At 53.5% G+C, this 21,639-nt stretch overlaps 7 protein-coding genes across 7 annotated transcripts; 3 read left to right on the forward strand and 4 right to left on the reverse strand.

Annotated features, from left to right (window-relative positions):
* Positions 1-8: 8 nt before the first annotated feature.
* PV07_10242 (uncharacterized protein) lies at positions 9-5,518 on the reverse strand. The gene has a single exon (XM_016397558.1). It carries the CDS (start codon positions 5,251-5,253, stop codon positions 226-228), a length of 5,028 nt encoding a protein of 1,675 aa, XP_016244749.1. The 5' UTR covers positions 5,254-5,518; the 3' UTR covers positions 9-225.
* A 101-nt stretch (positions 5,519-5,619) lies between these two features.
* Positions 5,620-7,884, forward strand: PV07_10243 (uncharacterized protein). Its single transcript, XM_016397559.1, has one exon. The coding sequence runs from the start codon at positions 5,847-5,849 to the stop codon at positions 7,674-7,676; it is 1,830 nt and encodes a 609-aa protein (XP_016244750.1). The 5' UTR covers positions 5,620-5,846; the 3' UTR covers positions 7,677-7,884.
* On the reverse strand, positions 7,633-9,787 carry PV07_10244 (uncharacterized protein). The gene has a single exon (XM_016397560.1). It carries the CDS (start codon positions 9,464-9,466, stop codon positions 7,781-7,783), a length of 1,686 nt encoding a protein of 561 aa, XP_016244751.1. The 5' UTR covers positions 9,467-9,787; the 3' UTR covers positions 7,633-7,780.
* Positions 9,788-10,791: 1,004 nt separating this feature from the next.
* PV07_10245 (L-xylulose reductase) lies at positions 10,792-11,592 on the forward strand (the record flags this gene model as incomplete). The annotated part of the gene is made up of 1 exon (XM_016397561.1): positions 10,792-11,592. One exon carries the CDS (start codon positions 10,792-10,794, stop codon positions 11,590-11,592), a length of 801 nt encoding a protein of 266 aa, XP_016244752.1.
* Positions 11,593-16,175: 4,583 nt separating this feature from the next.
* Positions 16,176-17,411, reverse strand: PV07_10246 (chlorophyll synthesis pathway protein BchC; the record flags this gene model as incomplete). Its single annotated transcript, XM_016397562.1, has 3 exons — positions 16,176-16,412; positions 16,478-17,219; positions 17,275-17,411. The coding sequence occupies 3 exons, from the start codon at positions 17,409-17,411 to the stop codon at positions 16,176-16,178; spliced, it is 1,116 nt and encodes a 371-aa protein (XP_016244753.1).
* A 770-nt stretch (positions 17,412-18,181) lies between these two features.
* PV07_10247 (uncharacterized protein) lies at positions 18,182-19,099 on the forward strand (the record flags this gene model as incomplete). The annotated part of the gene is made up of 1 exon (XM_016397563.1): positions 18,182-19,099. One exon carries the CDS (start codon positions 18,182-18,184, stop codon positions 19,097-19,099), a length of 918 nt encoding a protein of 305 aa, XP_016244754.1.
* An 81-nt stretch (positions 19,100-19,180) lies between these two features.
* PV07_10248 (uncharacterized protein) lies at positions 19,181-21,070 on the reverse strand (the record flags this gene model as incomplete). Its single annotated transcript, XM_016397564.1, has 4 exons — positions 19,181-19,397; positions 19,456-20,019; positions 20,083-20,160; positions 20,232-21,070. 4 exons carry the CDS (start codon positions 21,068-21,070, stop codon positions 19,181-19,183), a joined length of 1,698 nt encoding a protein of 565 aa, XP_016244755.1.
* Between the last annotated feature and the right edge of the window lie 569 nt (positions 21,071-21,639).

The raw sequence follows: 21,639 nt of genomic DNA on the forward strand, positions 1-21,639 counted from the left end.
GCGGAGGACGAAGCAGAATTATTACTCCACATTTTGGGGCCCACGACTGACTAAATCTGCGGCTGTACCTGGCGAGCCTGGGTATCTTGCTACTTGTGAGCCTGCACAAGTGCCACCAACACAGCTCCAACGCTACAAGTCCAACGTACATCATTCCCTTCCGGTCCCAATGACCATGATCCTAATCTCCTTGCTTCTCTATGGAATGCAACGAAATGTCATTGTTCAGTCCACAAACAAGTCCGCCAGCAGATCCTTCCTACATGCCGCAAGATCGGGCGGTTGGAGGCTGTATGTGTCTTCAAAAGCATGGATACTCAACTGCCGGAAGAACGGGCGCAGAAGGGTAACGGGGTCCTCACTCGTTCGCGTCGTGTCTGTGCACAGCCATGGCGTCCGGGCTCCAGTGTCTGACACCGTGGGAAGCTCGGCCTCGTGGCTCCCCTTGCTCACCATCAGGTCGGCGATTGCGGTGGACTTGAAGTCGTGCGGAGGGTATACTGCGTCAACCGTGTCGGTCACGAACAACCATTCGTGCAGCTGGAACTCTTCTGGCTTCAGGAGAAGGAGGAGGTCCAACAACTTGGCTCCCTGCAGCTGTGAATAGCCCGTGAATACAGCCTCGCCTCCCTTCTGCATGCTCATGAATAGTTCTCGAAGCTCGACATCTACTATTGGCCATAATGAGACTAGATGCATCTGAGTGAATGCCAACGTCAGAGCCCGAAGAACCAGATAGACATCTCCGCGGGTGCTAGACGATGGAGACGAGGATGGGGTTGCCGTAAGGAGTTCCTCGAGTCTGTTGACAATCTGGCTGAGATCTGACACGAAAGCATCCATGTCGCCAGCCAACAGAAGCAGAGCAATCCGCCTCAGGTTGAGCTGGGTCTTCCTGTCGGCCTCTGTTCGCGCAGCCGCAGCTCCAACACCAAACATCAGCCCTGCCGTTGTGGGAGGTGTCAATCGGGACACAAAGTCGGCCATCAGCCCTTTATCAGAAAGCCAAAGCTGCTTCAATACTGGAAGCCATCCAGTCTCAGCCAGCCAAGGAGCCGACTGGAAGAATTTGTTGTCGTTGATGGCATCCTGAATGTCTTTCTTCCAAACCTTGTTGTTCGGCTGGGATTTGGCCATGAGAAGGACAAGCTGCAGGATATCCATGTTGACTGTTTGAGGAAATTGCTTCGATCGTAGAGCCGGTCCGGTAACATAGGTGGCCACGCCGGGAAGTGTGACATTTAGCCTGTCTTGATCTCCCAGTGCACTGCCGATGATAGGCAGGGCTTCACACAAGACCTCGATAGCGTTGCCAGCTTGTAACGTGCTCTTCCGCCGCATGGTTTTCGTACCCGTCGAATTGGAGACGTCCGGCAATGGCTGAGCAGTTGAGTCAAGTCCTGCAGGCCTTACCGTAAATATGGCTGTAAGAAGTCTCGCACACAGATCGCTCAGTTCTCGACGCATTTTAAAAACTTCCCCAAAATTGGTGTTTTCCATCTTCTGGCATAGGACCGCCACAAATTCCAGAAGCTTTAGCAGAATCTGACGGTGCGGCATAGGGTTGGCGAGAACCTCCCGCAGGAAGGCTGTGCAATCGGTCCAGATCTCTTCGAGCAGATCATCTTCAAGCGCGCTTGTGTAAGCAATCAGAAACGCCATCAACTCAGGTGCACTAACGTCCACTGACAAGCTGGATTTCTGAGACTGATCTAGGGCTGACGGGTTCGTCCGATTGTAGATCGCATTAAATGTGGCAGGCATCATGAATTTCGGTCGCGCTCCGTCGAGGCTCTGCATCAAATTAAGAGTGATGTCTTGCTGGGAATCTCGGCGAGCCGCCTCAATCCACATGCCCATCAGTGTCTCAAGACATTCTTGCGGTTCAGCGTCCGCAAGATGCTCCAGAATCCTTCGGGTTCTCGTCCGCAACCGTGTGGAGATATACGCAAAGGATTTGTTGTCTGGTGCAGAATTTGATGGTATTTTGAGCATTCGCCAGGCCCAAATCTCCCCGCATAATTTGATCGTGTCTTGCATGCAGAGAATAACAGTCAGCCGATGATTCGCAATCGAGCGCGACTGAGATTTTTCTGAACTGTTCGGATTTGCCTCAACCCCTGAAGCGTGATCCACAAGGTGCGTGTGCGCTCTTGCTAATATGTACTCAAGCCCGGCAAGTAAGTTATTGACCGATCTTTCTGGATTCCTCGCGATTCTGATAGATCTATCTCCATTAGCCTGGACGGAGACCCTCAGCCTTTCGTACAGCTGTTGCATCAGCGTAAAGTAGTCTTTAATCCGTTCACAGAAGCATGCTGTCAGTTTGAGCATGTTCGCAAACAAATTTTGAGTCGAGTACAAGGGAATTGTGTTGCACAGAAGTGTGATCCATTTGTCAATCGTTGAATCAATAGCTGGAGAGGAGATGCCGGAAATCAAGATCGGGATTAGTTCACTGGGTGGACTGCCAAAGTTCGGTCTTGCGAATATTATCCGCAATAAATCCAGTATTTCTTCCTGCGAGGGGCTATCCTGGGGCATGTCGGTCAGTTGCTTCAACAACAAACTTATCAGTTCATGGTGTTCCTGAACGTCCGTTTCTTCAATAATCAGTCGCAAGATTGACAAGGCAGTCGTGAATATTTCTTCCCCACTCTGTCGGTCTGCGATGTGCTCGATGCACATGTCCAGCACCACTTCTGAAAACCCCTCCCGTCCGAAGAGCTCATTGCGCTGCGCGTTCGACTGCCGCGCGAGAGCCAAGATCTTTCGAATCCTGTGCAAAGCGAGCAGGGAGAGCTGAGCGTTCGGTGTGTTGGTCGACTCGGCATAGATGATTTTGAAGACTGGTCGAATAGAGGGCACATTGCTCAACCAGGTCCGCCTCCGGTCGTCTGGTAGAGAGGGGTCGAGCTCGTCGATAATGCTCAAGATCGGCTGCCTCAGGAGAGCCCAAGGCACTTCGTCCTCGTTGCCGTCATGCTTGGAAGAAAAAAGTTCGACATTGACCTCCGGAAAGCGAGTATGTGTCCACAGGGTCGAGAATCGCGCTAGTTGATCTTCGAGATGCTGCCCTTCCTTGTCTTGTTTGCACATTAGATCCGCTATCTTGCTATCCACGAGAAGAAGTTGCTGTGATATCATCCGGAGGTTCCAAATCTGTTCCACGGCCTCAACGTGGAATTGTGGAGTAGATGGTAGAAGAACTTCCCACAATTGTGCAATCAGCTCTGGTACCAGCCGGAGAAGGTATGGCTCTGTCAAAGTCGCCCTGCCAGGGTCGAATACATGCAAACTATCCACTATCCTCGCAATTGTTCGAATAGTTTCGTATTTGACAGTGATGTCTACCGCCGGGAGCTTCACTAAATCATATAGGCGATCTCCAAGTTCCAGGTCACGCAGTGGCTCAAAGTTGCTGGTTCTGGCTATAGCTTTGACGAGACTGTTGGTGAGAGGTCCGAGTAGTGTCTTGCTGGATGGGTGATTCAGGCAGTCCAGAATGATGAGTGCGATGTTTCGGAGCAGAAGTTGAGCGGCGGCAGTTGGAGGGATCAGGTCAAAAATAGCCTTCTTCACGTAAGACGACTCTTCGTAAAGTGTCTTCAGCTTCATGAGCCAACCCTCCTTCGATATTTGGCCGAGTGCTTCGGAAGGAAGGCCTCCCGGATGAGCTGGCAATAAGCTCAGGAGAGCCTCCATGAGTCTTGCTAATCGCTCCTGGTAGAAATCGTCTCGGTCATTAGCTTTGTGCGGTTCAGATTGCATCCTTTCAAGGAGCATTTCTGAAATTGCTAGGCACAGCATGGGTAGATGAATAGTCGTCATTTCCTCCTCTTGCAGGTTGAAATTTGAGAAGATAAATCCAATAAGATCTAGATCCCCTCGTACAAGCAGACTAAAGAGCTGATTGGTGATGAGCTGGGGTTCAATCGCGTCGAAGAACACATTGGCACTCCGGAATACCTCGTCGAACGACGACTGCGAAGGAGCGGCTGTCTGATACTTTTGCAGATCCTGCATAGCTGGAACGAACAGCTCTTCGACAGGTAGCTTTCCGATGATCCAGCGGTCCATCAATGAAAGCATGATGCGGAAAGGACGGGCTCTGTCGACAGGGAGCAATGAGTCTCTGTGAAGCATTTTCTCAAGACTCCGAATCACGGGCTTGAGACCATATGCAACAAAATAATCGTGCCTCGTGTGCACCTTCTCCTGTACTTTAGGGGCCGTGGGTGTTGGCACCTCGACACCAGAGCCAGGTACCATGTCTGTTGACCCCTCTCGCTTATCTTCTCTGCCGATGAACCAGGTCCACAAGCGGCGGTTGAGACTCATATCCCTTCGGAGGACGACCGACATTGCAGACATTACAAGGATGTCCAAATCCGACGGTACAACGAGTGATTGAAGCATTGGAGCGTTGAGAGGCAGATGGGATACTAAGAGATCGAGAAACCCGCGTTGAACCAAGGGTTGTTCGTCTTGGAGTCCCGTAGCAAAGCATCGAACAAGTAAACCAGGCTCAGGAGTTGTTACAGCCTTGATGGCCTCTTGCAATGCTTCGGTTGCTTCTCCTTCTTGAGAGCCGTCATCAGGTGCCTGACCTGTCACCGGACCTAGCCTGGGGAGCTGCCGTATCAGGTAGACCAATGCACCCGGACGCTTGGACGTACTCGTAATGGATGCTAGAAACAGGCTTTGCCAGAAGAACTCCTCGCTACCGTCATCTGCAAAGATCTGTCGTAAGCGGTTGACAGTGTTCAAAGTGCGGTCAAAGTCTTCGCTGTTCTCCTCTTCGATTCCCGGGAGCAGAGACAAAATGATCGCTCTTAAAGCGGGCCTCAGTGCGTGGCTGGACAATCGCAAGAGATGTTCATCGTAGAGGGAGAGGAATAGAGGCCTTGTTGTCAATGTGGCAAACGTGAGGGTATGAGATACCCCAGGAAACCAAATGGGCAGGTCTCGAGACAGTCCATCTTTCCGCAATAGAGAGAAAATTAGGCTGTAGACTTCCAAGGCTTTTTGATGCACGCCCGATGGCAGAGATGGCTTCAAACATAGTGCCAGATACTTGGCCAGAGTTGATTTGAATGGCACTTCTGCGTCAGGAGGAGATGCTTGTAAAGCCTTCGCCAACCGGCTTAAGAAGGCGATATAGTCGGCCCATTCATTTGTGGCATCCCACAAGCCCAGCGCTCTCTCAACACCCGCATGATAGCGGCGAATCGCTTTGGTGTCAGTGGTCATGACGAACTTGTCGGCAGCACAGCACTGGCATTGCCAGTTTCAGTTACCGGCAGGTCAAGTTATTGGCCATCGAGGCTTTGTATCAAGGGGGTGAGCAAGGTCGACACTTGACAAATTGAGAACGAGATGTTGTCGGAGCAGGCTCAAAGCTGGCATGATCTGTCTGAGATATTGAGTGAATTCGGCGGTGTCGACTAGGGCGGCACTGAGAGGGCGGTGCAATCTTGACTTGATTTTGGCGATATATGAGGGACTTCGGTGTTGACGAAGACACGGTGGTTCTCCCCAAAAGTCGACGAGGGCGACGAGGCAGCCGCCAAGCCCAAGGCCCGCGCCCATCCTCAATCCTCCATCCTCACATCATCCATCCGCAGTCCGCTGATTGTTGTCTGTTCCCGTTGGCATCGAGGTCGTCGTCGATCTACTCTCCGACGTGATGACAGGAGTCCTTCCCCGCGATCATGGACGCCATGAGCAATGACCAAAACGCGGGAAAGAGCGCCTATGATGGAGGCTAGCCCCAAAATTGGACAGCCAACAACCTCACAATTAACAAGCTGACGAAGACAGCTCCCAGTACACTGATTTTCAGAATGGATGGTGCCGACAATACCACTTCCGGGACAACGAGGAGTCGTCAGGCTTCGACCGCCTCAGAGGGAGACCGCCCTCCCCTTCCTCCCAGACCCAGCGAATTAAGCCTCATGCAAGCCATGCCCTCTACAGGTCACTCTTCTCGTCCTCCGACTCGAGGCCTTGTTGCAGGGGCAACAACGGCCGTGTCCATGACCGACGTCAATGCTTATAACCGTCCCGACGGCTCCAAAGAGCTGCGCGTCAGTGCTTCTCGTACGCCCTCCAGCCACTCAATTCGTCCCTCTCCCAGCAACAAAACCAGTGATGTTGGGGAGGACAATTCCAGCATCAGAAGCTATGCACCAATTGGCCGGTATATCCATGACGCGGAAAGCATATTCGAGGGAGACATCCAAGAAGAACAAAATCTCTCTGCGTCGGTTAGCAGCTCCCGAGGATTGTTCGAGACAGAATCGGACAGCCTGTATGACGAGGGTGACGTCGATTTTGATAAGGAGTTTGAAGAGGTGGACGAGAAGATTGTTGGCGAAGAGGTGGCCCAAAAGCTCTGGATATCCAAGCGCAAGCATTTTATCATCTTATCTGCAGCCGGTAAGCCTATTTATACTAGGCATGGATCGGATGCGATCATTTCGAGCTATGTTGGTATCATTCAGGCTATCATCTCCTCATACTCAGATGCAGGTGACCAGCTGGGAAGTTTCCAGGCAGGTGGCGTTCTATTTGTCGTCCTCTCACAGACAAATCTATTCCTCGTAGGAATCACAAGCCTTCCGGAAAGCGAGGCGCAGGTCCGAGTTCAGCTTGAAGCCCTTTATATGCAGATCTTGTCGACTTTGACATTACCAACTTTGACGCATATTTTCTCGGTTCGCCCGTCGACCGACCTCAGACGGCCATTGCAAGGCACCGAAGTACTGCTGTCGTCTCTGGCAGACAGTTTCACGCGAGGCTCGCCGTCTGCACTCTTGTCTGCTCTTGAATGCTTGAAGATCAGAAAGTCGCACCGCAACATTATCAACAGTACGATGATCAAAGCCCGAGTCGACGACCTGCTCTATGGGCTTGTGGTTGCTGGAGGTAGACTGGTCAGCGTCATCCGGCCGAAGAAACACTCGCTGCACCCAAGTGATCTGCAGTTGATTTTCAACATGCTCTTCGAAGCTGAGGGAGTCAAGGCTGGTGGAGGGGACTCTTGGATACCCGTCTGTCTTCCCGGCTTCAACAACACCGGCTATCTATACATGTATGTGAGCTTCCTTGACATGGGTGGGGAGCAGGTCCGCGAAATGGCCCAGAACGAACGCATCGCCAAAGAGGACTCGGTGGCCATCATCCTCCTGAGCGCCAACAGGGAGAGCTTCGAAGACTTGCAAAGTATGAAGAACTATCTTGTCCACGAATTTCGCCGTAACAAGAGCATGCACATCATCCATGCAGCTGTCCAGGCCGGCCGACCCGCACCTACAGACATCATCGCCGGCACCGTCCTGAGGCATTTCCTATACAAATCAAAAGGCAACGTCCAATTTTTTATGCCGTCTTTCTCGCCGGGCTTTGAGACATTGAAACAGCGGAGACGATTGATGTCGTTGTACCACAATCTCCATGCCAGTGTGCATGCCAAAAATGCCGCAGTTAAGGTCCACCACAGTGTTGGAGTATCGGCAACGGCGCTGGCTTGGGTCACGCCCATGTTTGAGCTCTATTGCGTGGCCGGTCCAACAGCGTCAAGGAATGCGTTGGCACAGAGTGCGAATAAGGTGGTACAGTGGGTGCAGCGGGAGGAGGAGCGGATTTTTATTATTGGCGGTGCGGTATTTTGATCTGTATATAGGGAATCATTCGAAGCAGGACGGGCTCGCATCTTGCAGTGATAGTTCCGCCAACCCTCGACCGAGCCTTTGTCGTCGCCTTCCAAGCCGATGCTTCACCCTCGTCCCCCAGCCACCTCATCCAGAACTTTCTCGATCAATTTGCCATCTCTCTCCTGATCGACTTTCCAATTACTTATCGCAATCCTTGCTGCGGGCCTCCCATCCCAAACGGTCCCCGTCATGTAGATCTTCCCGGTTTCATTCACCTTCCTCACAAAGTCTCTCATCAGTTCCTCGTCTTTTACCCTAAACAAGACCACCATAAATGTCTTCGCCAGAGTTTCTTGTTCACTCTCCCGGCCACTCCGCGCGGGTAGGAGGTCGAACCTTGCGTCTCTGAGTAGCCAACTGCTCACCCTCCTTGCCAGTTTAACCTGGCGCGTCAACATGTCGAGATAACCGGCCCTGCCGTATGCCATGAGCGTCGCATATACAGGCAGCGCGCGGAATCTGCGCGAGTTCTCAATCCCGATGTTCAACGGGCTCTGGATCGCGTCGTAAGCATCCACGCCAGCGTCTGCGTTGCTCGTCGAGGTGCTAGCAGGGGCGGTGGTGGTGGCGCTGGTGAGATACGCCGCGTTGCCGTTCTGGAAGACATCTTCACACAGGCCCTTGTGGCGGGTGAAGAAGACGCCGCAGTCGTAGGGGACGTTGAGCAGTTTGTGACAGTCCCCGGTGATAGAGTCGGCGAGCTCGAGGCCGTCGACTCCACGGATTATCGCGTCGAACTCTGTCCGGCTGGCGTTGTCTGGGGGAAAGACGCGGCCAAAGAGCCCGAAGGCGCCGTCGACATGGACCCAAACTCCAAATTCGTCACAGATCCGGCGGATACGGGTCATCTGGTCGAGCGAGTCCGTGGCGAAGCGGCCGGTGTTGACTTCTCCGGCGGAGATGGCCAGGATGTTGACGACGTCCTGTCTTGCCGCCTCCTCGCTCAAGCGGGCGAGGTCGATCTGCAGGCCGTCGCCCTGCGAAGAGGAAATCGAAATGACGTTCTTCCTTCCTATGCCCACGATACTGGCTGCTTTGGCGATGCTGGAATGAGGCAACGTGCTGAGCACCTGGATCTTCCGGAGACCGGCTTGGTACATGAGTTCTGGGACACCGTGCTCGCCACAACTCAGGCCGGCGTCCGAGATGCCTCGCCTCTGCAGAGCCTTTCGGAGTACGAATTCCCTCCCCAGTGCCAGGCCCACGACGTTGCTCGCCGTCGCGCCGGTAGTAAACGTCCCGCCGCCCCCAGAGCTGCGTTTCCCGATCCCCCACTCCGCGTCCGGCAGCCGGAACAACTGCACGAGCAGATTCAAGGTGGCGACTTCGAGGGTCGTCGCGATGGTCTCTCGCGGTAGGTGGACCTGGACATTTTGGTCGTAGATAGAGCTGAGGAAGTCGCCTAGCAGGGCCGCCGGAGTGGCGCCGCCGGTCACGAAGCCGTAATAGTTTGGCGAGAGCGAGGAGAGATTGAGATACGGAAGAATGCTGGTCGTGAGGTGCGTTGCTAATCCTGCGAGGGCCTCGTTGCCGTCTGCCTTTCCCTGCCTATCGCCAGACGATGATGAAGTAGGGAGAACCTGATCGAGTTTGGCAAGTGGCACAGTCGGGATGTCTCGAGGCAAAACCGGAAACTTGGTTGTCGTCCCGTCCGAGGGCCCCAGGTGTTGCGAGACCGCAAGGTTAGGCGAAGATAATATATTTTGCAAAGTTCTCAAGGCCTCCGCGAGGCCCGTTCTCGGGTCCATCGTTACAATGTGCAATTGGTCTGTCGGTCCCCTGGTTCTTCTGTCGTATATGCTGGAGCGCACAGAACGCTGTCGGCCAATCCTTGCTCGCGCACAATTGTTTAGTCGGACTCTAGATACCTCTAGGTTTAGCTTTTTCTGTCAAGGCATTCCCCTCTGAGCGATAAGCCAACTGCTTGAGACCGATTCTTCAAAGCGGGTGTCCGAACTCCTGATCTCCAACGAACCGCACTGGTATGATCCGAGAGAACAGAACACAGCACGATTATCTTCTGGCCCAGACGCGATCTGTGCCAAAGAAGAGCGAAAACCGCGAGAAGCTCACCGTACCTTGAGAATATTGTGATGCTGCCCTGTGCTTACCAGCAGCGTCTGCGGGTCCAGAACGAAGACGTCAAGATGCGAATATGATTGGTCTACTGACTGTGCCGCTTACAGCTGCCTGTTGGGTCTTTGTGGATTCCCATTTTGTCCAATTGGATGTGTGCGCTGTCAAAGCAGCGCCTGCGAGTGTACAGCTTTAGTCTAGTGCTATTCGGCTTAAACATATATGGAGTAATAACGACTATGCCACTAAGAAAATCTCGACTCACCGTATCAGGCTATGGCCAAGTCGGTTCCCCGACCCAGCTCGAGCTTTCAGCTTTGAAACTATGCAAAATGAGGTGGTGGATCTTATCATGCTGCAGTTGGCGGATGTGGTTGCGCTGCTGGCGGTCCGTCGCCTGGACTTCAAAAGATTTCTTTGAGCAGAGTCTACCGGCTAGGTGAAGGCCCCAAAATGATCTCCACGGTAGGCTCTTGGATGTCCACACCAACCAATCCGGTGGAGCACTTATAAGGTGGGTGTTCGCGGCATTTCCGCCCGTCCATGGTGAAGCTGCAGTCAGGATGGTAGAGGACCGGGAGAAACTCTCCTTTGACTTCATTTGGCCTTTCCGTTTGTTTTCCAGGGCCTTCGCGTACACCATTCTGGACGATTTCGCACCACTCAAATCGTGTGGCACCCTATTACCACGCTATAGCCAACTTACAATCCCTCCTACACCAGCCCGTCAGAAACGATACTAGGGTGGCGGTGATGGATCATGCACTCCTTCTAGAACGCTAGGCTACATTCCAAGTCCACCGCTCTAGGTCACCGCGGCGGGCGCATTACCTGTTTGAGCACACAGACCTGTGATAGTCGCGACGGCTATTTAATTCTGGTTGGCACGCCACGGGCTGATGCCTCTGAGTCTGCAACCACTCAAGTCGACATCCCGTCCAGACATCTAGTTTTCCAACCGAAGAAAAGTCGCGAGCAAGGTTTCGCGCCAACAACAATGCCTGCGCCGGTTCCTGAAGCCAACCTCTTGGGGGATCTTCTGAGCTTGAAGGGAAAAGTGGTTGTTGTCACGGGTGCTTCTGGCCCCAAAGGTATTGGGTTAGAGGCAGCACGGGGATGCGCTGAGATGGGTGCCGATGTGGCCATCACCTACCTAAGCCGACCAGAAGGCGGGGAGCAGAATGCAAAGGAGCTGAGGGAGGTGTACGGTGTCAAGTCCAAAGCGTACCGTTGTGACATCAACAACTGGGACGACGTCCAGAACCTTGTCCGCAGTGTCCTCGCCGACTTTGGCAAAATTGACGGATTCATCGCCAATTCAGGGCGCACGGCGAGCAGCGGCGTCCTCGACGGATCCGTCCAGGACTGGAAGGACGTGGTCGACGTCGATCTCACGGGGACGTTTCACTGCGCAAAAGCCGTTGGCCCCCATTTCAAGGAGCGAGGCCGTGGAAGTCTGGTCATCACGTCGTCAATCTCTGGCCACATCGCCAATTTCCCGCAAGAACAAACTTCGTACAACGTCGCCAAAGCGGGATGCATCCACTTTGCGAAGTCACTCGCGAACGAATGGCGCGACTTTGCCAGGGTCAACAGCATTTCCCCAGGCTATTTCGACACGGGTCTTTCGGATTTTGTGGATCCCAAAATCCAGCAAATGTGGACGTCCATGATCCCGCTCGGCCGCAATGCCGTGGCGAAGGAGCTCAAGGGCGCCTATGTATACTTCATAAGTGATGCCAGCACATATACTACCGGTGCAGACCTCGTGGTGGATGGCGGTTACACTTGTCGGTGATTTCGACGGCCGTAGGAGGGTGGGGAGACAGTGGACTGGTCTTAACATTCCAATGAAGCTCTACAGAGCTCGTCTGACCCGTATAGCAGCTCAGTTATCCCAGATATCACGTCCGTTTGGGATGCAAATACAGCGGAACATATAAACAGGACATAAAGAAGGTTCACCGCGGCGACGTGGGCGACTTTGCTTCTTCTTTTGGCTACCAAAGCAATCTACCTCCCTAGTTCTTGAATCGTGGACGCGAAGAGGTCAAACGTGAGTTGAAACACATCAATAAGGCTTCATCCCCGCCACTCGCAACAGGCGATCAGTCAACTCCGGCGGCTCAAGAGGCTCGCTCCTATTCCGCGGATCGGCCGACCCGTCCGGGAGATACGCCAGCAGATCGCGGGGGAAGATGTTGTCGTGCGCCCAGTGCGTCGTGGCGCCGTGGTCGCGGAATATCTGCCGCTTGGCCTCGAGGGACTCCTCGCTCGCCAGCTTCGCGGGCGAGTACGACACGTAAATCACCGTGCGGATGGTGTTGCTCGCCGCCGTCGGCTCCGCGCCCCAATGGACGGTCCGCGAGTCCCAGAGGATCAGGTCGCCCGGGTCGACCTCGACCTTGACGGGCTCCAGCCCTTTGTCGGTGAAATACTCCATTTCCTTCTCGTCGAACGGCCGCCAGTCGATCTTCTCCCACGACGACGGGTCGGTTTGGGTGTCGAAGTATTCTTCTACGTGGTTGTTGGACCGCGGGATCACCACCAGGGACCCATCCTCCGGCCCTGCTTTACTCAGTGCAATGATGCCTTGGACACACTGTAACCCCTTCCTCAGGGGCGACTGGTCGACATGCGGCCACGAGGGTTTCCGCGGCTTGTCCTTTCGGTTGGGGAAAGTGACGTTCAGCGAGTCAAAGGACACCAGCAGCTCTTCCGTGTCCCACAGCTTTGCAAATGCGTCGAAGACCCCGGGTTCCAGGCGGGCGTCCCACATGAATTTCTCGTGCACGACCGAGTAGTTCTCAAAGGTGTTGATGTCGGTCAGGACCGGGAGGTTCTCCTTAACCCAGGTGTCCGGGTTGTCCAGGTCGAGGGGTGTATTGAAGGATTTCAACCAGTCGAACGCTCGTTGTTGATAGTGCTTCGCCCTCTCGGCAGGGATGGCGCCTTTGATAACGGTGTACCCGTTGTTGAGGAGGTCATCACGCCAATCTCCGCAATGAGCCGCCAACCTAAATGTGCCAGGTCAATGGAAGGCATACCAACACGTTCACTCGGGCTGATTTTCCTTACGGGATGGTTGTGCCGTGAGATGGCCTCGATGTGATTGTCTGTGTAGTGGCGCTCTGAAGACTGCTCATGGTAACTTTGTGATAGCGCTTAAACGTGTGGGTGGTGTCCAGAACGTTTATGGTAAATGAACTTGGGGTCTGATTGCTTCAGCTCGAATCCCTTTTATGTACTTGATAGAGTAGCCCGGCACTTGATAATGGTTGGTGTCCACCGTTTCCTGAGCCTCGATCTGGTGGAATTCTATAGAGGGGTACAAGTGCTTCGTACCCTTGCCGCCAGGGAAATGTGCGACTATTGAAACCCGCGGGTATCCCGCCGAGGGGGCAGTCGGTGGCAAAATGAGACGATGGGTTAAATGGTCCCTGCACACCGTCCTCGGATTCGAGTCGATAGAAGTCTATTCTAGATTCCACTACCACTCGTGGTGCCCTTTCGGTAAACACGTCTAAGGATCGTCTCGAGGTGGAAAGGATGCCATATTGGCTAACTCCAAGGTTCCCTCGCTCGAATTCTCGAAAGTGTCGTGTCAATGACATGTGCTGAACAGTCCCACGAACCACTCCACAGTCGGGGGTTATCTGCGCGACCCACTTTTCAACCTAGCGGCGGAATCGTGGCGGCAAACCCGCCCGCTCATAGTATGGCGAAGGGCGGCTTGTAACTCCGTACTACCCGTCCAACTTCAACTACGGATCCTAAACGCAGCAAGTGATGCGGGCACTCACGAGTAACCCCGCGTCTCTTAGGATTGCGGGGAACACGTCGGCTACTCGATAGCCAAGGTCAATTTCCCCGGACCAGGCAAGAATGGAGAGAGATACCCCGAACCCTCACCAAACTCATGCGACGGGCGAACAGAGTTCGGCAACTTTCCTAGGCTCTATCCTCTCCAGACCGGGGCCCCAGGGAAGGCTAGCAAGGGGCCAGTATGAGTTAGTCAAAGGAAAGTGGCTTGACGCCGCCCGTGCCGTCCTTGCTGGATGTTCTTGTACGGGTGTCTGGAGATTGGCTTTTATATGCTTCGTTTCCTCCTCATATTACCACGATTGAATGTAACTCGACTCAATTCTACCCACGTATGCTTGATAGGCTGTACTAGAGAGTCGTGAGCCTCTGCTGCTACTTTGGTCCCTTTCATATACTGTGCCTCCGCCTCACAGGGACTCAATATGGTCAAGGATCAAGATATCGTGGGTGACGCGCTGGCCAAGGTGCTCCCCAAGCATGATAAACCGTGGTACAGGGTGCCCCATCTCCTGGAGCTCAACCTGATTCTCCTGGTCCCCCTACTGTCCTCCGCGACAGCGGGCTACGACGGCTCCATGATGAACGGGCTGCAAGCGACCAGTTCGTGGAAGGCCTTCTTCGGCCACCCCAGCGGCACGCGACTTGGGGTGGTGAATGCAGCACAGTCGATCGGCTCCGTGGCCGTACTGCCCATTGCCTGGCCGCTGTCGGACTGGCTGGGCCGCCGATTGACCCTGCTCATCGGGGTCGTCACCATCATCGTCGCCTCCGTCATTCAAGCCGCGTCCGTCAACTATGGCATGTTCACCTTCTCCCGAATCCTCGCCGGGGCGGGGAGTATCATCGTCACGCAGCCCTCGCCCATCCTGATATCGGAACTCTGCTACCCCACCCACCGGGGCAAGTACACCTCGCTTTTCTGGACCCTGTACTATTTCGGCTCCATCCTCGCGTCCTGGAGCACGTACGGCACGCAAAAGCACATCGGCGGCAGCAACTGGGCCTGGAGGACCCCGTCGCTTCTCCAAGGGGCTTACCCCCTGGTGCAACTGTGCTTCTGGTGGTGGGTGCCTGAGTCGCCGCGATGGCTGGTGGCCAAGGGCCGGCACGACGAAGCGCGACGCACGCTGGCCCGGTTCCACACCGAAGGCGACGAGGAACACCCGCTGATCGAGTTTGAGATGACGGAAATCTCCCGGGCCATCGAGACGGAGAAAGAAACCACCGGGACGGGATGGTCCACGCTCTTCAAGACCCCCGGCAACCGGCGCCGCATGTTCATCGTCTGCTTCATCGGCGCATTTGCTCAGTGGAACGGCGTCAGCGTCGTGAGCTACTACCTGACCCTGGTCCTCGACACTGTCGGGATCAAGGACTCCGACACGCAGACGCTCATCAACGGGTACGTCTTATTCCCCATAATTTCACTTCTCTCGGACGTTGTATACTTAGAGACTGATACCAAACCGTCATGACAGACTCTTGCAGATCTGGAACTTCTGGGCCGCCGCCTCGGCCGCATTCCTGGTGGACCGCCTGGGGCGACGAGCCTTGTTCAAATGGTCTGGGATCGGAATGCTGCTGTCCTTCTCGTCCTGGACGGCCTGCTCGGCGGTCTTTGACATCAAAGGCGACAAGTCCGCCGGCATCGCCGTCGTGGCCTTCATCTTCATCTTTGTGAGTTTTTCACCGAATCCCACCCCGATCCTCTCTCTCCTTCGCCCCTCTAATCTCCCACCGAAACGAGGAACTAACCAATTTTTTGGTGATGCGTTGTTCGTACAGTTCTTTCACTACGACATCTGCTATACGCCGATGCTGTACGGCTACACGACCGAGATCCTGCCCTACTCGATCCGGGCCAAGGGCCTCATCCTGGAGATGTTCGCCATCTACGGCTCCCTGATCGTGCTGGCGTTCTGCAACTCAATCGCCCTGGACGCCATCGGGTGGAAGTACTACCTGGTGTTCGTCGCCATCCTCGCCGTGGGCAACGTCGTCTCCTGGCTCTTCTTCCCCGAAACCAAAGGCTTCGCTCTGGAAGAGGTAGCCGAGATCTTTGACGGGGTCAACGTCCGCGCAGACGCCGAGTCAGTGCTCGCTCACGAAACCGCGAGCACTGCGGAAAAGGCCACCGCGACCGAGCACATTGCAAAGATATAAAGACGGGCCCCCATAGGGCTTTAACCTGGACACAACGCAGGGTCGAACCGATAATCGTGTTGCATGTGATGCAAAGGCATGAGAGGAACGGCGATGGGGTGGTGTGCTGAGTGATCCTGTGGGAGAGGGCATGGCCCAAGACTGACTTCAGGATCAATGCACGGATCACGGGGTTGAGCGCCATATATGTCACTGATGTGTTGAGACTTTCCATCTGTTAATAACTTACGAGATTATATCCTGCGTTACCCGACTCGAATCGATGTAGACCGTGCATTTAGACGGGCCAAAAGATCTCTACCAGTTTGAAGGCAGATAGGAAACAAATGAAAGGGGCTTTTCTAGTGACGCCGTTTCTATTGATAAGGATATCTCTGGCTTGTCGACTGTGCTCTAATTATGGACACCCTCTATCAGGACCTTCATAACGCCTTCGCCTCCCTTTTTTACAGTTTCGAACGCTTCTTCGGCCTTTTCGAACGGAAATCGATGGGTCACCAGCTTTTGCGGCTGGACCTTCCCACTGGCGACCAGGTCGATGGCAGTCGGGTATACGCCAGCAACGTACCTGATTGAGCCTCGAATGGTCAAATCCCGGATACAGGCGGTCATGATCGGGAAAACGGCGTTCTGGAGCGAGGGTGTCAGAGCAGATAAAATGCGACATACAATCACCCAGGCTTTCATCGACTTACCTCTTTGCCCATGCCGGCTTGAACGTACATGCCTCCCTTCTTGCAGAGTTGGACACCGATCTGCAGGCAGCTTTGAGCTCCTGTGGCATCAATTACCACGTCCGGTCCGTCGCCTAAGTTGAATTCTTCCTTGATGAGAGCGGCAACCTTAGCATGGAACTCCATCTCTTCATCTTGACTCAGACCGGCTGGCGCTTGAGGCGGTTCAAAAACGTCGTCTGCGCTCTTCATCACACTCTTGGCCATTTCTAAACGGCCTTTATTGATGTCGACCCCAAGAACGTATCTTGCGCCAAACGCTTTGGCGACACTTTGGACAAGGAGACCGATAGGGCCGCAGCCGAAGACAACGACGTTTTGTCCCCCTCTTACCAGGCCGACTCGGCAGATTTGAACTGCGCATGCCACTGGTTCGCAGAGTGCGCCATCTTCGAGGTTTAGATGATCGGGTAGGCGATAGCAGAAGTCTGCTGATGTCTTGTAGAACCGAGAAAGCGTCCCGTTGTGCGGAGGTGTCGCAGCGAAGACGGTGTCTGGACAAAGATTGTATGAACCTGAACGGCAGTAGTTGCAGTGACGGCACGGAACTCCAGGTTCTATCGCCACCATATCACCAGCTTTCAAACTCTTGACAGCTTTTCCCACCGAGACAATCCGACCGGCAGACTCATGACCAAGAACAATGGGAGAGTTGAGAATGAAATCACCGATCCTGCCTCGTTGCCAATAGTGAATATCGGACCTATTGAGATAATCAGCACTCCCATCAAAGTTCGACAAAGACGCAAAGTGCTGACCCGCAGATTCCAGTCTGTCCAATATGAACTATCACATCGTACGGATCGGTGATCTCTGGAATTGGAATATCCTCAATTGCCACCTGCTGGATTGCCTTGAGGACGAAAGAGGGGTTCGATCGCGAGTCCTGCGCCATCCTCAGGATCACGATCGAAAATGATACTGCACGACTGGGGTTTGGAATCTCTAGGCAGAGGGAGTAGCTGTAGAGGAACAACGATGAAATCCACCGAAAACGTCTGTCAAATGATTCTTCTCCCTGAGGAAGCTGCAACCGTGGCTGAGATCCGGGAATTGAAGTAGTGGTAAGAGATTTCTGGGGATTCTGGCATTGCGCAAAGACAATTGTGAATTATACCCTCAGTCCATCGTTTTAGAACATCGCAGCGGTCTGTATGGACCACGGAGGAACAGCATACTTCGGAACAGGCACGGCGAATGTGATTCCACAGGCCAAGAGATGGTGAGCGTGCTGTAGACTCACCATATACGGGCCGATTTCTCTTTCGGATGGAAGGCAGAAGGCTGAGGCGGCTCGGCCGCCCATTGCCGCGATCCCTCGCAATGAATAGGACTGGTAAGCAGCGGGTGTGCTTCCACCACCTCCCGCTAGGTTGGAACTAACCTGTCAGCAAACTTTCCTAGATGCCGTTCCTGGTACGACACGTGCGCTACCAGAAGCGAACCATCAAGAGTCGAACGAAATCACATTTGTCCGCAAGATCCACCGGGGCTTCGAGCCGGGTATTGTGCGACGATCGTGAAAACCCGAGGTCGTGTTGTAGTGCAATCGAGGATGGAAGGTGTCCTGCAAACGGCCACTATCCGCAGAGGGGATACTTCTATATATACTGTGTTTTAGGCCTGTTCGAAGGCCTCTCTATATCCCTTGGTCCTGCTTTCGACATGGCTCCCGTTCGTCGTGCATTGGAGGGCAAGTTAGCAATAGTGACAGGCGCCTCACGTGGTAAGATTGCCGTTGGCAACAAGGAAGGGTTCATTTTGCTGATTGAAGCAGGTATTGGTGCTGCCATAGCGCGCCACCTGGGTGCCAAAGGTTGCAATGTCCTGGGTGTCTATACAAGCAATTCATCAACGCAACCCGCCAATGAGCTCGTCAAAGAACTCACTGAGACGCACAAAGTCAAGGCGACAATGGTTCAGGCCGACCTGAGTGAACCAGAGCTAGCAGCTCCTAAGGTTGTGGAAGCCGCCAGGGCTGCCTTTGCCTCGCCAAATGGTGATTTACTTGTCGACATCTTGATCAATAATGCAGGCGTTGGAGGTGATTATAGGCTTGAAGACGTGCCAGTCTCCGAATTTCACCGCATGTATGCGGTGAACGTGCTGGCTCCCCTCATGGTGACACAGGCCGTGTTACCTTACTTGCCACACGACCGGTCAGGAAGAATCGTCAACATTTCCTCGGTGGCTTCATCACTGGGTTTTGTCACGCATACCTTGTACGGAGGGACAAAAGCAGCCTTGGAAGCAATGACAAGAACCTGGGCTCGAGAGCTGTCTGAGCGTGCCACGGTCAACGCCGTCAATCCTGGTCCCGTCGAGGGCGATATGTACCTCGCGGCTGGCGAAAAGCTCTGGAAACAGCTTGAGCCATTCCAATTGAACTGCCCACTATCAGCTATTCGAGATGGGGTCGATGATCCCGCTCTCGTCGAACTGAGCAGGGAGAAAATGGGGGGCCGACGGCCGGGATATTGGACCGAGGTCGCTGGAGTGGTGGGGATGCTCTGTAGTGAAGACTCAGGTTGGTGCACCGGTAGTGTAGTTTGTGCGAATGGAGGCTTCAAATTCACGAATTGACTCGCTGCCGACGCACCGTTGCCAGCTGAGGGATACAGGCTGAGATTATTGGCCGTGATAAAGTTAGATAAATATGCGCATTCATGGCGTCTGCATATGGGCCTGTCGCTTCAGCAATCTTGTCTTCATCTGGAGGACTTTCAATATTTCCACCAATTGGTCTATCGCCGAGTCCTTTGACGCTACGCGCTGTAGCATGGAAATGGCTCGTGTCTGAAGATCATCAACGTCTGAAACCAGAGCGCTCAGGTTCTGGTTCAGCGAACTTAACGTCAAGACTACTGTCGCAGCAAAGGCACTGTTGGACGTGTCAGCAAGTTATCAACATCTTTTAGCGAAACAACTGTAAGACGCACGAGTGGGATATGATCTCCTTGATCGACGAAGTTTGCTCAAGAAGCATTTCCGAGATGGACAGATACGCACAACAGTGTTGCACGCAAATACTGCACCGCTCGAGAATTGAGGTTGAGATAGTCCCGTTCGCAGGGAGGTTGCAGGTGTACATGACGAATGGTCGAAAAATAATATCTTTAGCAGTGTGATATCTGTGTAGGATATTCAAATGTTCGAAGGACCACGATGATGAATTTTCAAGCTCAGGCTTGATATGCTGCGGTAGAAGATCAAACCATGTCTCCAGTTGGTGGTCTAGTTCTGCAGCCAGGTTTGTAATGGTGGACCTGAGTTCCTGCCTGAGGAAGTGGTCTTGTGCAGGGATTGTGTGGTCAGTTGTCCCAAATCTCCCGGGCGAATCTGCATACATGGTATGATGCACACGGTTGAACAGTCGCCTAGCAGAGATCTCGGCCAAAAACATCGACGCCTCTGGTGTCCAGCTATGGAAAGTGGGCAGAGGTATGTTTTCAACAACGTGCTCAATTCCACTCCGTGGTAGATGATGCTCCGCAATAAGATCGCTATCAATACCGGTAGTTAGCCAAGGCTTAAATTGTTTTCATACCAAAAATCAGGCTACATGCCATTCAATATCAAATATAGCCCATACGAGCCGGGAGAGTGCTGCTGCCGTGGCATGGTCCTCCTCCAGAGTCTGTGGCCTACCGTCCACGTTAGCTCCACTGAACTTCTACGGTGGAAGAGTAAATCAGCTGATTGAGAGATCGCTTACCAATTCAGCAGGATCTGGACATTCGTGGAGGCTAGGTGAATAAATCTCCAGGATTTTAAGGGACGCATCAAATAGCCAAAATATTTTGCCGCGAGAAGGGTTGCCTGCGGGAGAGCTATTGTGCTCCAAAAGCTCTGCATAATGTCTGGAATCAGAATCTTTAAGGCGGCAGAGAGGTATTCGCCCCCAGGACTGGAAACTTCTGCGCTTTGGTTTGCCGCTGAAGGAGGATTCTGTACGACAGCACCAATGGCAAGGACCATTAGGCAGAGAGCAGAGTCGATATCATCCCATGCGTCTCTCTCTAGAAATCGTCTATAGCAACTCAGAAAGTGGTTCTGATCCAGAATCGGTATTTCTCGATGGGCCAATCTGAAAAAGCAATCGACCAAACCGTCCATCTCGGCGCGCTCTGTTTCTGGGAAAGCCGTGACCTGCTGATTTCCTAGGTGGACATTCTGCGGGAGAGCTCGAGCAGATTCCGTCTTCAAAAACATGCCACGGGGAAATTCTCCTAGTAAAGCTCGCACTGATGCAGTGCTGAGCAAGCTCTCTGTTGTGGTAGAATGCTGTCTAGGTATTGTCATTGCCGGAATCTCGTCTCTTGTGGTAGACGGGGACGCTGTGACCTCGACGGCGGCGGGGAGATGACTCAAAGTCTGAGAATGGAGTGTCCAATGTGCCGAAGAATGCGATGTTGACGGCAAATTTTCGGGCAACGTAGTTGTATCTTGTGCGTGGTGAGTAGTAGGTTGAGGCATTGCGTCTGAGTTGATTCGATCATGTAAATCTTCGAGCGTCACACTTTGCTGTGTCAACATCGCTTCGATGGTGGCCATTCGACCCAGCACTTCTGAAGAGCTAACACCGGAAAGCTGCCACAGCTCTTGAACATTTCCCTCACCAGGGGGGAAAGACGTTTCTGGCTGCGGCAACTGTGCCACGGCATAGATACATTCCACATTTGCCTCTCTGCAGAGTCTGCATTTCGGGAGATGGCCATCACAACGTCGTTTTCTGGACGCCGTCAGCGTTCTTTCATAAACCCGGAACGCAGAATCGACCTTTTTCGGCAGAAGTTACACGCGAGGGCGGCACGTTTGCGTCCCCGATCCATGACACCTCCCAGCAAAGGAGACGATTTAGATGTGGTTGAGGGGCTTTTGAAGCAGCATGTCCCAGATATGTGTCCCCAAGTGAGACGCCAAAGGCGCAGCAGGATATAGTAACCTCGGGTGGGATGTCTCTAATCAGAATCCAAGCGGGAGGAATGGCGAGGTATTTTGCCGTCAGAAGGGAGCTCGACAACGTCCTTGTTGGCAAGCTTGGGGTATGGATTACGGTGTATGCCAGCCAGTTACCTGCTGAATGGAATCGAAGCATCAAAACATATCGCAAGATTTAGCAG

Source organism: Cladophialophora immunda, assembly GCF_000835495.1.
Source record: "Cladophialophora immunda strain CBS 83496 unplaced genomic scaffold supercont1.6, whole genome shotgun sequence".
Classification (NCBI taxonomy): Eukaryota; Fungi; Ascomycota; class Eurotiomycetes; order Chaetothyriales; family Herpotrichiellaceae; genus Cladophialophora; species Cladophialophora immunda.

Bases quoted from the DNA above. Each gene is read 5' to 3' on its own strand.
- PV07_10242 (XM_016397558.1), bottom strand. From the start codon at position 5,253: ATGACCACTGACACCAAAGCGATTCGCCGCTATCATGCGGGTGTTGAG.
- PV07_10243 (XM_016397559.1), top strand. From the start codon at position 5,847: ATGGATGGTGCCGACAATACCACTTCCGGGACAACGAGGAGTCGTCAG.
- PV07_10244 (XM_016397560.1), bottom strand. From the start codon at position 9,466: ATGGACCCGAGAACGGGCCTCGCGGAGGCCTTGAGAACTTTGCAAAAT.